Raw genomic sequence first — 16,253 nt, forward strand, 5'->3', positions numbered from 1 at the left:
GGGAGCTTCCCACAGACTCGGGCACAGGCAGCTCTGCACAGAGCAGCTTCTACGGAGAGCGTGACACACACCCTCGAGCAACCCACCGGGGAGGAGAGACCCGATATCCAGTTTGACCGCCCTCCGCTGCGCCCCACCTGTCCAGGGCTCGCTCGGATGGGTGTTGCAGACTGTAAGCCCCACGTCCTCTCCTCTCCCCCCAGTCCCCACGGGGAGCCAGCCTCCCTGCCTTCGGCCAGGACCCGCGTCCGCTCGCTCTTACCTTGGCTCGCGGTCCTTGCTCCGGCTCGTCGTGCCGCGGCGGGCGGGCTGGGGATGCCCGGGAGTCGGCGCTGGGAGGCGCGGACGCCGGGGCCGCTATTTGTAAACACGCTCCACGTGCGCTCGCCCTGCCCCATTCGCATCCCGCTCGGGACACCTGAGGATGCGCAGCTTTCTCGCGAGCCCTCCGAAGGTGCGATATTTATTGCACCTGGGAACGGAGGAAGCTTTGCCCACGGAACCGGGACACTGGGAAAAGGGCTGAGACAAGGTGAGCTTGTACCGCCCCCTGCTGGCCGGCGAAGCAGTCTGCAGGTTGGAGCAGCCGGGCCCTTAGCAGAACCCACGCGGCGCCCAGAGACTCCGCGGCGGCTGGGCCCGCCCCCTCCCGCCCCCTCCCGCCCCCTCCCGCCCCCTCCCGCCCGCTCGCCGAAGACCCCGCCCCCGGGCCGCGCGCTCGCCCGCGGAGGCCCCGCCCCCTCGCCGACACAACGTTCCTGCGGGGGCGCGCGCGTGCCCCCTAATCCCCCGCCTTCCGGCTCCGGCGGCGACGCTCGCTGCTTACTGTCTGCTGCTGCTGCTGCCGCTGCTGCTGCTGCCGCTGCCGCCGCCGCCGCCGCCGCCGCCGCCGGTGTCAGCCTCCCTCGGGAGACTCCATTTGCTCTCAGGTTGGTTTGGCCGCCGCGAAGGCAGGCGGAGAGCGATGCCCCCGGCCCGCGGACTGGCCTCCCCTGGGCCAAGCGCCCGCCCGCTCGCTGGCTGGCTGCGGCGGTGACATCCTGGTCGCTGGCGTCCACGGAGGAATCCGGGCTCCCACGGAGCAAAGACGTCCGGCGTTCCGGAGCTCTCCGTGCAGGGAGAGGCCCTCGCTAACGCGGCTCCTCTCTGACCTCTTAATTTCAGGAGGTAGGCAATGCAGGTCCCGTTCCCTGACACTCTAGATAATGCCTGAAAGCAGTCTGTGTCGTATTTAGCCATCACATTCCTAGGAGGCGTTAATTTTCTCAACACAGTCGCAGGATAGATGTGGGTAATGCCACAGACCCTGATATTGAAAGAAAAATGTTTTTGGTATCTTCCTTTAGGTTTCGGAGGTTACGAGTGCCTATACAGCCCCCGACAGGAACTACTTCTGTTGGCCCATCGAGGATCATCTTTCACCAGGATTATCGTAACATCTTCACTGAGCCTTCCCCCACCCCATACCCTCTACCATGAGTCCTGATTTCTGCCAATGAAGTTTTTTGATGCTTTCTTTAATCATGTGACACCACTTCTTGTCCACCTTTTTCCTTTTCAGTTGTCAAACACATGAGGTGGAGGTTTGTGTCATGTTAAAGTACACAGTTTCCTGCCTGTCCACTTTCACCTGATTTGCACCGCTCCCTTCTGTTCAGCTTGCCTTACCCTGCTTGCTTACAATTTCCATAACCACTCACTTGCACAACGTGTAGCAGCCCTTGCCTGGGGAGGTAGCATTCCATACAACGCACTGCCTGACAAGGACAGCAGTCAGGGGGCGAGTTTTCCCGTTGTATTTTCCTATCAGGTTTGCAAGCCCTGTCTTCAACTCTTTGTTCCCTAGCACGTTGCCCCAAATACTCCCACCATAGTCTTAGTTCCTTTAACATAGAGCTTCGCCCGTAAGGATGGCAAGAATCAAGTATGTAATATGACTGTTTTGGAGACCTTGCTGGTACAATATTGGTTGTCATAGCCACTGAGAACGCAGTTCATGAAAAGATCTTAAACTAAGGGAGGAGGAAGCAAGATAGAAGATAGGATTCAGTGGAGCCAGTCCTTGTTGTTTGAAGTTTGTAAGTTTCAAAACGGCAAAGTGAAGAGAGTCATGTAGGCCTTTTCTGGAAATTGGCCAGCACACTGTCCGTCTAGGTCCTAGGGGGGCAGGAAAGGGACCTTAAAACCCCATTTTCTAGTCTCATTGTGTCCAAATCTAAGTTGTTAAATATCTTGTTCTAGTAATCGTCTAAAATATTAGATACAATGTTGGGGAAACGAAAGCGTGTGGTGTTGACAATTAAGGACAAGCTTGACATTATTAAGAAACTAGAGGAAGGCATCTCTTTCAAAAAACTTTCTGTGGTGTATGGAATTGGTGAATCCACAGTGCGTGATATTAAAAAAAACAAAGAAAGGATAATAAACTATGCCAACAGTTCAGATCCTACAAGTGGGGTATCGAAACGTAAATCTATGAAGTCATCAACATATGAGGAACTTGATAGAGTTATGATAGAGTGGTTTAACCAACAGAAAACAGAGGGGATTCCAGTGTCTGGAACGATTTGTGCAAAACAAGCCAAGTTCTTTTTTGACGCCCTGGGGATGGAAGGTGATTTTAATGCATCATCTGGCTGGCTGACTCGATTTAAGCAGCGCCATGGTATTCCAAAAGCTGCTGGTAAAGGAACAAAACTGAAAGGAGATGAAACTGCTGCCAGTGAGTTTTGTGGTAATTTTCAGGAATTCGTTGAGAGAGAGGATCTACAACCAGAACAAATTTATGGTGCTGATCAAACTGGATTGTTCTGGAAATGCCTACCATCAAGGACATTAGCTCTTGAAACTGAGCGGAGTACTTCTGGTTATAGGTCAAGCAGAGAGAGAATCATTATTATGTGTTGTGCAAATGCCACAGGTTTACACAAACTTAATCTTTGTGTTGTGGGGAAAGCAAAAAAACCTCGTGCATTCAAAGGAGCTGACCTTTCAAACCTTCCTGTCACTTATTTCAGTCAAAAAAGTGCATGGATAGAACATTCTGTTTTCAGACAGTGGTTTGAAAAGTACTTTGTGCCACAGGTACAGAAGCATTTGAAATCCAAGGGTCTTCTAGAAAAAGCAGTGCTCCTTTTGGATTTTCCCCCAGCACATCCAAATGAAGAACTGTTGAGTTCGGATGATGGCAGAATAATTGTGAAATATCTACCACCAAATGTCACAAGTCTCATTCAACCTATGAGCCAAGGAGTTCTAGCCACAGTGAAAAGATACTACCGAGCAGGACTTCTCCAGAAGTACGTGGATGAAGGAATTGACCCCAAAATGTTCTGGAAGAACTTGACAGTGTTAGATGCAATTTATGAAGTGTCAAGAGCTTGGAACATGGTAAAATCAAGTACCATAACCAAAGCATGGAAAAAACTTTTCCCTGGCAATGAAGAGAATTCAGGCATGAATATTGATGAAGGAGCCATTTTAGCAGCTAACTTAGCAACAGTTTTACAGAATACAGAAGACTGTGAACATGTTGACCTTGAGAATATTGATCAGTGGTTTGACTCTCGGAGTAATGACTCAAACTGTCCAGTGCTAACTGACAGTGAAGGTGCCGAGGACCAGGCCAAGCCTGCCGAGCACAAGCCTTCCAGTAAGACTAGAAAAACAGAACTGAACCCAGAGAAGCATATTAGCCACAAAGCTGCACTTGAATGGACCGAAAATTTACTGGATTATCTAGAACAACAGGATGACATGCTTCTGTCTGATAAACTGGTGTTGCGGAGGCTTCGAACGATAATAAGAAGAAAACAGAAGATCCAGAATAACAAAAGTCATTAATAATCCTGTTAAGGGTTTCAGTGTGTTTGCATCTTTGTGACTTTATCTGCAGTGGAACTTAATTATCTTGTTTGAAGTGCTGTGGATTTCAAGGCCAAATACATTTTATTAATGAATTTAGGATTAGATGCTGTTTTGGATTACTTAAATTACTGTGCTTGAATGTCAGTTCTAGGAAGTGAGCATTGACATGTATCTTGTCTGTTTCTAATCTGTATTATACTAATTTAGATCATAAGGTACCTGAGGCCAGGGATCCTGTATCTGTTCTGTGCCTGAATTTCATTGTCTAATAGAGTACCATGCACACTCTAGGCAATCAATAAATCTTTCTTAAATTGAATTTTTATGACTTTCTCTGAACTTCAGTTTCCAAACTGAAATACGTGGAGGGTAAGTTTCCCTTTCTACCGTTTTTCCACCTGCCGAAAATTTTAGAACTCAGCGAAGATTATACTTGAAGTACGCGTATTTCACTGTGAAAGCAGAGAACTGAAGGAAAATAGTCTGAAGCCTGAAATATGGCATTCTATAGCAATAGTATTTGGACAATCAGCAATTCAGATTGGCTGTCTCTGTATAATGAAGTAAGAAGAAACAAGGTTAAAACGTCCCCAGGCAGAGGACTCGCACTTCACTTTTATTTCATCTGGCAGTAGGGAGAGTTCCTTCAGAGTTGTGGAAAGAATGCCATCATTGTTCCAGAAAAATAGATTTCATTTTCCAAATCATTGCTATTAGAAGAGAATAAGGTTTAAACTGTGTTACCTGTCATTTTGATCCTTTATTAGTAGAGATATGTAAGTAGTTTTTTCTCTTTAATAAGCTATTTGAGGTAACACTTCAAAGCTTTAAAGTACATCATTTGCTTTCATAATAGCGTATTTTTCTGTGAGAACTAATACTGAGAATATAAGCATACGTTGCATTTGTGGAGCCATCACATGAACTGACGTTAAATTGAACATGAGAAAGGCACTATAGAACAGCCTAGGCTGCTGTGTGACCATGGGCAAGTTACTTAACCCATCTGTAAAATAGGAATAATACCTGCCTCTGAGAGTATTTTGAGGAGTACATGTGTTAATATATGGATTTTAAGTAATACAGGCTTAAAACAGGACCTGGCTCAGCAAACGTCCTCTAAGTGTTAGCTCCTGTTACCGAGCTGCAGAAATGATGTTTCAGAAGTGTGCTCAGCAGATCCAGTGTGTCAGTCAACCCTGATGTTGCTGCACTGGGAAAACTCTTTAGAGGGAGGTGAGATAAAAGAGATCAAGTGACTAGATTCAGCTGAAATATAGTAATAATTTACTTCAAAGAAAACTGCAAGGTTAATCCAATTCAGAAATCATTTCCCGACCATCTACCACTAGGCACAGTGGGGCATGCCGGCACGTTGAAGACATCTTAGTTTGAATTATAAAAGGAAATGGGAATGGAATTGTAGTTTCTTTGCTCCAGTCCTGCTAATAAAATACATAGATGTTGGCTTTGTTCATAGAATCTGTTACTGATATTGGCCTCGTTTACTGAAGTAATAAAATACCTTTAAAGCAGATAAGATAGCAGTTAGGAGGACACTTGAAATATCAAACTAAAGTAACACAGGATCAGTAGAAAATTAGAGCAAAAGAAATATCACAGGAGACTGGTTACAGTAATGAGGTCCAGCCTTATACTGGGAGCTTTGTTGTGACTGACCTGAGATTTTAGGAGCTCTGGCAGACCTTCATGAGGACTGTTAGAGCTCAGAATTCTGCCTTTTGACAAAGCAGAGGCTTTGAGTTCGAGAAAGGCCTTTTCGGAAAACCTCTAAGAATATTTCCTTTGGAAGGATTCATACCTTATTATTAACACACCTCTCTCAGGTTACACAATTTCACTTACTAGAAAGGCCTGAGGAAATGAAACTTTGTGCAGATAAGTCCTGAAACTATTTGGTTTCTTGGAGGCAAAGGGATTCTGAAGCCTGGAAATGGTGATGACATATTTGAATACTGCTTTGCATTTTTCACAGAGCTTTCTGCTAACAAAAACTTCGCAGACTTCTTTCAGTCATGACACTGAAATGGTTGAATCCTGTTTTATCATTAAAGACCGATATAAACTGTGCATTCTAATTCCATAATTAATTGTAATACAAAAATCGTTTTCCTCTTCCAGGTATTGTTATATTAATTATATCCTCTAGGAAGATGCATCGTGTTATCTTGGTGAACCCCACCCTCCTTATATGTAGCCTAGTTTGAGAAGCACAGAAAATAATGTGCTCTCATTTGACTTGGTGCACCTTACAGAAAGTATCCACAAATTTATTTTTAAATAAATTTATAAATGGAAATTAATACATTTTCCATTTATAAAAGTGCCTATTTTTTTAGAGGATTTGAAAGACAAACAGAACTCAGACCAAATGGGAAGTGTTTGGCAACTGAGAGTATACTTTAAAAAAACTTGTGTAGTGGGAATATTTACTATTTCTTAATTTAATTTCAGAGAGTAATATGGGGGTTGACTGGAGAACCTTGAGTGCTCAGTAAATATAACAGACTTGGCAGGGCCCAGATCAGTAGGCACAGTCAATTCAAGTAGAATTATAGGATTATAATGGTGCTCTTGTTCCAGGACTCTCTTTGTTCTCAATCTAGCTTCAGATTGAGCTCTGTGGTCACTTCATCATGAATTTTCTGGATTTAAGGAAGCTCATGGTGGACTCAATGGCACAGCTGACATGAAGCAGGAGACAGCTAGTTAGGTCATGATCTCAGAGACACTCTGCCTCCAGTGATGTGCCCAAAGCCCCCCAACGTATTAAAATCAAAGCCAGGACCTGCCCTACAAATATAGCCCTCCTTCAGGAGGGCTGTGTCTACTTACTAGTATTTTCACAAAGTTCACCTGTTCTTATTTAAACATATACTTTATCTCCATCCTAAGCAAAATCACAGGTCTTGTGTGCTGACTGCGGTCTCTTTCTAGTCCAAGTTAAAGTAAATATAAAACTTTTTTTTTTTTTATAACTTGACAATCTGTAACCCAAAACTACCTCGTATATCTCATTGGCACCTTTTGTGAAACTCTGGCTAAGAAGAAGGAGCGGGGTTGTTGAAGGGTCATGGATTGGAGTACAGACACCAGCTTCTCTGCTTTCTCCCTAGGTAACCTTGACAGCTTTCCGGGCCTCTCGGAACCTCAAGTTTCTTCACATGTAAAAGGGTGGCAGGTTAAACGGGCACACTCCACAAGTGTTCATAAACACCAGCTATTAAGCAACCCTATGGCTGTTCACTGAGAATCCCTGGCCTCCAGGCTTAGGCTGGAGAATGAGTCACAGTCCTTCTCTCATGGTGACTCTGTGCAGACCTCCTGGAGGCCTGGGCACCCTTGAGGTCTAGGGCACTGCCTCATCACTGGGAATGCTGGCTGGGGTCGCTGCCACAGGTAAGAGGGCAGTGCTGGGTCCCTCAGGCCCTTAAGACTACATGTGTGCTGTCAGTCATCACAGGGGCCCATCAGTAAACAGACAAACAAGCACAGGTGGGGCCTGCTTTAGCTGTAGTCTGGGATAACGGGGCTCAAAGAGAGATGGGTTCTTCCAGGCAGCTGAGGGCATCCTTGTGAGGTGATGAGCTCTTTTGCTAAAGGCAGAAATGCAAACTGCCGGTGCAAACACAGGGGAAACTGGAGGAGCAGACAGGCGCCCAGCCAGGAAGCAGCGCCATCAGTGCGGTCCCCCATCTAACAGATGAGTCCAGGGGTCACTGGGCCTGGTTCGCCCAGCAGCATCCTGATTTACGCTGGTTGTTCAGAGTAAGTGTTACAGAGCCCTTTTTACTCGCATGTGTCCCAGCTTAGAAGAGAAATTAGGCGGTTTCCCTACCAGTGACCCAGAGAAGGGAGTTGATCTGCCTAAGATCACATAGTCGCTAGGGGCCAAGAAGGGAGTAGAAGCTGCTTCTCTCAGCTCCAGACGGGTGGCCTCGTGGCCAAGGGTAGGGGCTCCCTCCAGGCCGCGCCTCCCAGGGCCGGACTGCAGTCTGGAGCCCACTTCAACCTGGAGTCCAGCACAGGCCTGCCTATTCGATACAGGTGGGAAGTCCCGTAGTGAAATTCCCTCCTGGAGGGCGGGGGTGCGCCCAGTTCACGTGCTGGATGTCTGCTATGTGCCAGGCACGACGCTGGGCGTTCCCCAAAGCAAAGTCTATTTTGTGATCCTCAGCACCAATCCTGTGAAGTATGATACCCGTTTGAGGAGTTCGCAAAGGGAGCTGGCAGAGACCAACCACTCCTGTCTGAGACAAGGACAGAGGCCGCCCTTGCAGGAAGCTGCGGTCCTCCGTTCCCCCACGGGCATCCAGACTGCAGGAATCCACGAGGCTCTCAGCCAAAACCTTCCTTAAAACCACTTTTAGCTGGGTGTGTGTAATTCCAGAGAATGCTTCCACCAGGGTTATTCCCCAGGCAGCTGAGTATCATCGTAAATCCATCAGGCTCACGAAATCCTTCAGTGAAGCTCCATGCAACAGATGCAGTCATCATGAGGGCATCTTTTAAATTTTCTTCTGATCAGAAGATCAGGCCCGGGGCTAGAGGGTAGATCCAGCCATGTCTCCACAGGTTATTGGGGTGGCCGACATCCTTTCTACATGGAAATCCCTGGGGCCGGGCGTTGCTTATCCTTGTTCCTGGCTCTTCACTCTTCCTCCTGGTCTAGGTTGCCCCAAGAACCAAGCCTGCCTGGCTTGCAGACCCATGTCAAGAACATACTTGTTTAGTATAATTTGGAAAGCGAGAAACAAAAGGTGCTATAAATGTATGATGAAATGTGTAAGGCATACATACTGTCTTCCACATTTTTTGGTCAGCCTAAAGATGGATATGAAAATATTTAGTGTAGCTCCTTTATAGAACTTTAGGTGTAATTTATGACTATCCCTAGAACTTCAAGCATAGACCTTTGGGTTTTTGTATGTTCATAGTGACTCTGTAATGAGGTTATTAGCTAATACCACTGTAACTAATTAAATCACTGGGGGATATGATAGATTAGAGTTACTCTCCATATATTAAAGGAATCAGTGAGGTTTTGGAACATTTAACTTTTTTTTCTTAAATTAGAAGAGAAAAATTGTAAGACTCAGCCTCATTAACCTATGAAGTAACTACCAAAAGTGCTTCTGTTCTCAAGAGGAACCTTAATAGCTGAACTTATGACCAAGTCACATCTAATTCTTCTAAAACCAACAAAAATGTTACCCAATTCTTTACTATATTTCAGAATATGTTGATCATCTGGAACTTACTTACCAAGAAAACATAATTACCTTTGAACCTAAAAAAAGGCAAAGTAAACTTAAGGAAAACAGTTTTCCTCATCCACTGAAGCATTTAATTTTTTTAAAAAAGTCATATAACAGAATAAAGTTTTAAAGATACTCTGTTTTCTTAATGAGAAATGTCTGAGGTTATACACATAGTCTTAGTGTGTTAATTTAAGATGACAGAGAACCCAGATTTTTTTTTCCCCTTTTTGGCTTTAAAAATGTAACTTAAAAGATGAATTCAATAGGAGTCTTGATAATCAATGTGATCTAATCCAAACTAACATATTTTAAGCTGTTTCAATGTAATAATCACAACACAAAGCTGACTCCCAAAGTATGGTTGTATTTTTTAAAATTATTGTTATAGTTGGACAATATATAGGGAATAGTATTTCCATTTTCTCTTAATCAGCTTTTTGGGGCCATTTGCTGATTTACTTTAGTATTTGGGGGAGTCTGTGTCTCCTCATTGTATTAATAAGATACTTAACCTATAGTACATAAAATACCTAAGTTGCTTTTCTATAAAAACTAGAGAATGAAGGGTTTTATCCTGCACTGTACAAATATTCAGTACTGTAAATTATACTCACCAATTAAATTAGCACAATGTATAATTAAAAATGTTTCTACCATGAGAAAAACTACTGTATTTGATTGATTCTAAAGATACACATTTTAATACCTGTGAAATTGGGATACTTCTTGCAATCAACAGCATCTTACAATTATAGTTGACAGCATTTTTGTCTTTCTTCATGGTATATAAAATAATTATATCTTTTAGGTTCTATGAAATATAAATTTTTTTGTAAATCTTGCCTTTCTTTTGAAAACAGAATTAGAAGTAATGGCATACATAAAAAATTTCCATTTAGTATATATACATTTATAATTATATGTTACATATGAATATACAAAAATCAGATATTTACAAGATAATCTAAGAAGTTATTTCATGATACTATTAATTGCTCTTGCACACACACTTATATTTTTCTAATTTAGGAGTAAAGGTAGGGTAATCCTTTTAACTACTACTGCATGTCTTTTAAAGACATGCTGCTTTATTTCATTTAAATATATAAAATAAATTGTAGAGCTATTGAAGTGTAGACAAATAGTGGCTTTTTATTGGCCACACTTCTAATGATTTGTATGTGAATTAATCTGCTAAGAAGTTTCTAGATTGTTCAAGAATAGCATGTTTTCTTTGTTTATATGTTCTATCCATGTAACTTACCATAATAGGTTTTTGTTTGTTTTTCTATAATTTATTCATATTTCCTTAGTTTTAACCTAATATCTTTTTTTTTTGTTCCCGGATCTCATCACATTACATTTAGTTTTCATATCTCCTTCGGTTCCTCTTGGCTGTAACAGTTTCTCAGAATGCACTTGTTTTGATGACCCTGACAGTTTTGAGGAGTACCGGTCAGGTATTTTGTACAACGTCCCTATACCCTGTACCTCTACCACAATTTGTTCTTGTTCTTTGTGTATCCCTTGCCTACTCTAACACAAAGCAGACTGTGAAAGTGCCATGATTAAAGATACATTATAAAGAAATAAAAGTATGAGAGAGAGAAAGGTAAATTTTGATGAGGATCGGGAAGGCTTTTTGCCCTTGAAGCAATTGGTTAGTCTGCAGTGGGATGGGGGGAATGAATAGGAGGAATGCAGGTCATCTTCTAGGCACAAACTAATATGATTTCAACATGAAGTTTATTAAAAGTGTAATTACAAGTGTTGGTGTCAAGTTTGGTAGGGGCCTGAAGGGTTTTTTTCCCTCCTGACACCAAAATACACGGTGTCTTTTCCAACACAGCTTCTCCAACGCTGACACCAACTAGGTGTCCTACAGTTCTGACACTATCAGGGTTAGACCGCACAGGTTTAAGGGCTCAGTTCCATAAGACTGCCCTCACTTCACATGTAAGTGTCACGTATCAGGTCCCCAGGTTACCCTCACTTCTCTCTGTCTTGACTGCAAAGCTGGGGGTTCCCACAGCCCCCCAGTTACTATTATAGTTTATTATAAAGGATACAAATGGTCAGATGTAGTGACATGTAGGGTGAGGTCCAGAAAGGTCCTGAGCACAGGAGCCTCTGTCCCTGTAGAGTTGGGTGGGCCACCCTCCTGGCACATGGATGTTTTTGCCAACTTGCAAGCTTCCTGAATCCTGTTGTTTAGGTGCTTTAATGGAGGTTTAATCCTATAGGCATGGTTGGTAAGATCAATGGCCATTGATGATTAACTCAATCTCCACCCCCTTCCTTTACCCCGAGGTTGGGAGGTGGGTCTGAAAGTTCCAAGCTTCTAATCAAAGCAACCAGTCTCACTCCTGAAGCTATCTGGGGGCCCCCAAAGAGTCATCTCTAGAATATCACCCTTATCACTCAGGACATTTTTTTTTAATTAGAGAAAAAAATTGAGAAGACACACAAAAGTGGAGAAGCAAAAGTGTGAATGTTTGGAGAAGTAAGATGAAAAGAGGGGGAATGGAATGCAGTGAGAGATGAGCAGGTCCCCATCTTTTGAGGGAGAAGCTTGGAGAAGGAGGAGGTACCCCTCAGAGCCATTGTCATCATCTTATTTGCCAGTGTTCTTAAATGACATATGTACACATAGCAGAGCTGTGATAAAAAGCAAGATATTCAAGAACACTACAAGTTTGTTGGGATATTGTTTAGCTTTCTATTTCTAGACTTTTCTGTTCCAGTTAAGCCAGTTTATTCTCATCTTGGGCCCTATCTGACATTCAACCTAGATTTGGGTCTAGAATGCCTCCTTAGACAGCTAATTTTAACTCTCTTGGTCCTTTTTTGCAGACATTTCTGTAAATGTAACCTTACCCTCTTTTGTGGCTGACAATTCTCTTTTTTTCTTCTGTTACTCATCACTGGATAATTCATTTATTTCACTAATACTTTTTTGAACACCTACGATGTACGCTAACAAATTTAAGCCCCAGGACAGCAGGGACTTTAAATGCCCTGACGATTTTTGTGTATCCAGAATACAAAATAGTCCTGGGACAAACATGTTCAATAAATATTGGTTGACAGAACGAATCAGTACCATATGGAGCACTATATTCTTGATTAAGATAAAAGTTTTATTCTCAAGCATTTTACAGTAAAGGAGTGGGACAGCATTGTTTACTCAAATAATTACAGGAAAGAATTATTTAATAAAAGTCAGAGAGATAGGAGAAAATCTCCCATAAAGTTGGGATCACAAAAGGCTTACATCTTCAGTGAAAAGGAATCAGAATAAACTTGTGGCACAGGAGGGGCAGCAAGAAAACTCCCCCATTTTGACCCTGGCATTGGGTGGGAGGAATAGAAATATCTTTCCTCAGAATTTGTAAACACGAGCCTGACTTCTTATAGGTTTGCAATACAAATTTACTGTCTATCCCCAGACCATTCAGCCGACAATTTAATTTAAGATGGTTGTGCTTGCAGAAGACTGGTAGGAATAAACACAAATCCTCTCTGAAGGAATACAACTTCAACATAGTCCTCAAAAAATTCCATGGATAAAGTTCCAAAGAAAAAGAGCCCACAACGCACCGTAAGACCCAGCAGACACAACTGAAAGCAGCATCAGACCCACTCAGACTCTACTTATTGCAATTACTATAGAATGCAAACATAGTAAAGTTTAGCTTATACAAAGAGAAGGTTTAAAATATGAGCAAGACATAGGAGACTTAAAGATCAAGCAGATTTGAAAAGGAACTAAACAGAACTTTGAAAAATAAAATATAGTTATCAATATCATAATTGCAGGTAAGTCACTGTGACCCTTATCAGAGCAGGGTCACTGACGGATGAAGGCAGAATCCAGTACCAGTCAATGGAAGAGTTAATGGTAGTAAATAAAGCGTGCAATATACGTTATGTGATTTTCTGTAGGCACATGATATTTTACAATTTAAAAATGTTAAACAGAAGATAATGAGAGATGAAATAAATAAGACTGGTAAGTGCAGACTAATTCTAGTACCTTTCAGTGGTGATAAAACGGTGAGGGTGATGAGGACAGAGAGGGAGTCCCTTCCTCCATCAGTGGATCTCATTACTCCCAGATGCCAAGTCTACTTCTTTCTCTTTAACTAAAAGAAAATGGGAGATAGAGAAAAGGGAGGGAGAGTGGGAAGATGAAGGAAAGGGGAAAAAAGAATAGAGGGTACCTCCTCCTTCTCTAAGCTTCTCCCTCAAAAGATGGGGACCTGCTCATCTCTCTCTCTGCATTCCAGTCCCCCTCTTTTCGTCTTACTTCTTCAAACGTTTACGCTTTTGCTTCTCCACTTTTGTGTGTCTTCTCAATTTTTTCTCTAATTAAAAAAAAAATGTCCTGAGTGATAAGGGTGATATTCTAAAGAGATGACTCTTGGGGGGCCCCCAGATAGCTTCAGGAGTGGGACTGGTTGCTTTGATTAGAAGCTTGGAACTTTCAGACCCACCTCCCAACCTCGGGGTAAAGGAAGGGGGTGGAGATTGAGTTAATCATCAATGGCCATTGATTTTACCAACCATGCCTATAGGATTAAACAAAGGGGAATTGAAGGGGATAAGGAGGGAGGGGAAACCCACATGGCTGTATTGAGTGAGCCTCTTGTCCCTGTGCTGGACTTCACGGCAATGGAGAAAAATAAAGTTGTGGGAGAGAAATGGGGAACATGTGAAGCACATTCTAAATCAACTGCCTTGAAAATTAACATTAAGATAATTTTTTTCCACTCTAAATCATAAATTTCACTTTAAAAAATTTTAACGCTAAACTAATCCTCTCTAATTTCATTTTCAACCTATGGAACTGGATTTGAACCTAACCAAAAGTGACAGGCTCCACTGTACAAACCTTGAAACATCACTACCTCTTAAAAAGTGTAAAGTAGGACTTTCAGTTGTCATCATGAATTACTTTTCCTTTTTTTTTTTTAAAAAAAAAACACAGTCTAGGCCTCTCAGAGAGCCAGGGCAAGGGGAAGGAGAAGAAGCCCACTGTTGTGGTTCATAGGTCAACAGAAAAGAATTCATCGTCTTGATTTTGTAGGGCAAAGGATTCAACATTTTTTCTCTCCAACTATTATACTTTGAAAGTAGTTTAAAGTCAGGTAATATTGAAAAAGCACAATATAAGTTTTAGACAAATCAGATATGTCCATTTCAGTTCTTTATAAAACAGCAAGTCAAAGCATTTTTCAAATAAAAAAATAACAGCATAATTATGTAATTAGAAGCAATATTTCTCAACTTGGGTGATCATTCTCCCACTTTATTTTACAAAGTACTTGAGAATGACCATCACATTTTCTCCGTTTCCTGCTTCTGCTTGAAAAGTAGCCTGACTTGGGATGTTGTATTCATTATGACTCTTTATAAAGCAAGTGTCATACTGGTTTTAAAGGAGGAATGTGATAGGCTATTAGGTACTGATTCGAAAGTCCAGAGGGAAGCATGGCTTTAGGTGTAGCTTGATTAAGGACTCTACCCATGCTCGTAGAGTCCACCTTTGTGATCAGCATCCCCGTAAGTCAGCTTCACCCCCAGGCTGGCTTCTCTCATCACAGAAAGGTATTGGTGAGCTCCAAGACTCATGTTCTAGCACCAAATCCACCTCCAGCAAATGTCTCCTCATCTCTTATTGTCTCTGAGAGCTTACATGTGTGTCTAGGCCTGAACGGTGGATGAGTCCCACTGCCTGGCTTAATCCAGTCAGGGCCCAGAGCTCTCAAGCTTACGGCAGGGACTGTCCCTTCTAAACAGTATTGCTAAGAGTGGTTTTCAAATAAAACTGAAGCAACGATCCCCTGATATTTTAGGAGGAGGAATGGATGCTTGGCAACAAGAAAACCAGACCGTTTGGGTAAGTAGTGGCCAAAGTTGGCTCTAGAAAAAATACTGAAGAAGTAAAATTTGGTATTTTCTCTCATTTTGAGATCTTCCATGCTCACACCTTTCCCCTTCCATGTTCGGTTTCTATTTTACTCTTGCATACAAGACCCTTGCTTTCTAAGGCAAGGGTCATTATTAATGTACACTTGGCTTCAATCTACAATGGCTAGTATATTGTCAGTCAGTGAAAAATCAATAAGCACCAAGAATTGGTTTCTCACTTTAACATGTCAGTTTATATTGACCCTGAAATTTCAGAAGAAAAGAGCATTTCTTTAATGAAGTGAAGTAAAATGTTACTTAATATAAACTGTTAGAGAACAAAAAAAGCTTTCACTATTCATCAGTTATCACAGATTTATATGATCTTTTCATGCTCATTCCTGTCCCAGAAAGTAGAAAATAGACATTTGAAATCTAATGTCACCAACAAGAATTTTGTTTTTATATAAGCCAATTTAAATGACAAACATAAGAAAAGTATGCAAGCATATTTTACTTGTGTATTTTGATAAAGACACATTTCTCCCTTCCCTTTGCCATTCTCCTATAACTTATTTATTCAGCAATTACTAAGTACCTCCTATATTCCAGGTACTCTTTTAGGAGTTGGGAATATAAGACTAAGGCTTTATTATATCACTCACAGTGGAATCCCAATCATATACCCACAATAAAAATAATGTTGTTTTGATGGATTATAATTAAAGAGGAACCATATATATGTAAACGAATATAAAATCGTTATAATTTCCAGTGTAGCAAGGATAATATTCTGGCTCCCAGGAGGAAGAACTAGTTTCTATGTAGACACATAAAATCTCAATGTGAAAGAAAAGTTTCTCTGTTTGGGACCAGAATTGTGCTCAAGGTTTTTTCCATCACCATTCTCTATCCCTGGTGGAGACTGCTCAAACCAGTAGTTGACAGAAAGAGGATATGGAGCATCTAAACAGGGTTTTCCTAGAATGTGGAACAGGTTTGTTTAAGGAGAAAAGAATTATAACTCTGCTATTATTTCTTGTTCAAGCTTAACTGTTAAAAATTAAAATTCACAGGGCTTCCCTGGTGGCGCAGTGCTTGAGAGTCCGCCTGCCAATGCAGGGGACACGGGTTCGAGCCCCGGTCTGGGAAGATCCCACATGCTGCGGAGCGGCTAGGCCCGTGAGCCAT

At 42.1% G+C, this 16,253-nt stretch overlaps 1 protein-coding gene across 2 annotated transcripts; it reads left to right on the forward strand.

The window, feature by feature from the left end:
- Positions 1 to 856: 856 nt before the first annotated feature.
- TIGD2 (tigger transposable element derived 2) lies at positions 857 to 4,186 on the forward strand. 2 transcript variants are annotated; one of them, XM_081244647.1, is made up of 2 exons: positions 857 to 929; positions 1,347 to 4,186. In XM_081244647.1, the coding sequence occupies exon 2, from the start codon at positions 2,266 to 2,268 to the stop codon at positions 3,841 to 3,843; it is 1,578 nt and encodes a 525-aa protein (XP_081100773.1). In that variant the 5' UTR covers positions 857 to 929; positions 1,347 to 2,265; the 3' UTR covers positions 3,844 to 4,186. The 2 variants fall into 2 exon arrangements, with proteins under 2 accessions (XP_081100773.1, XP_081100772.1); XM_081244646.1 differs by having other exon boundaries at positions 863 to 1,167.
- The last annotated feature ends 12,067 nt before the right edge of the window (positions 4,187 to 16,253 follow it).

The sequence above is a fragment of the Mesoplodon bidens genome (genome assembly GCF_964165515.1).
Source record: "Mesoplodon bidens genome assembly, chromosome: 1".
Taxonomy (NCBI): Eukaryota; Metazoa; Chordata; class Mammalia; order Artiodactyla; family Ziphiidae; genus Mesoplodon; species Mesoplodon bidens.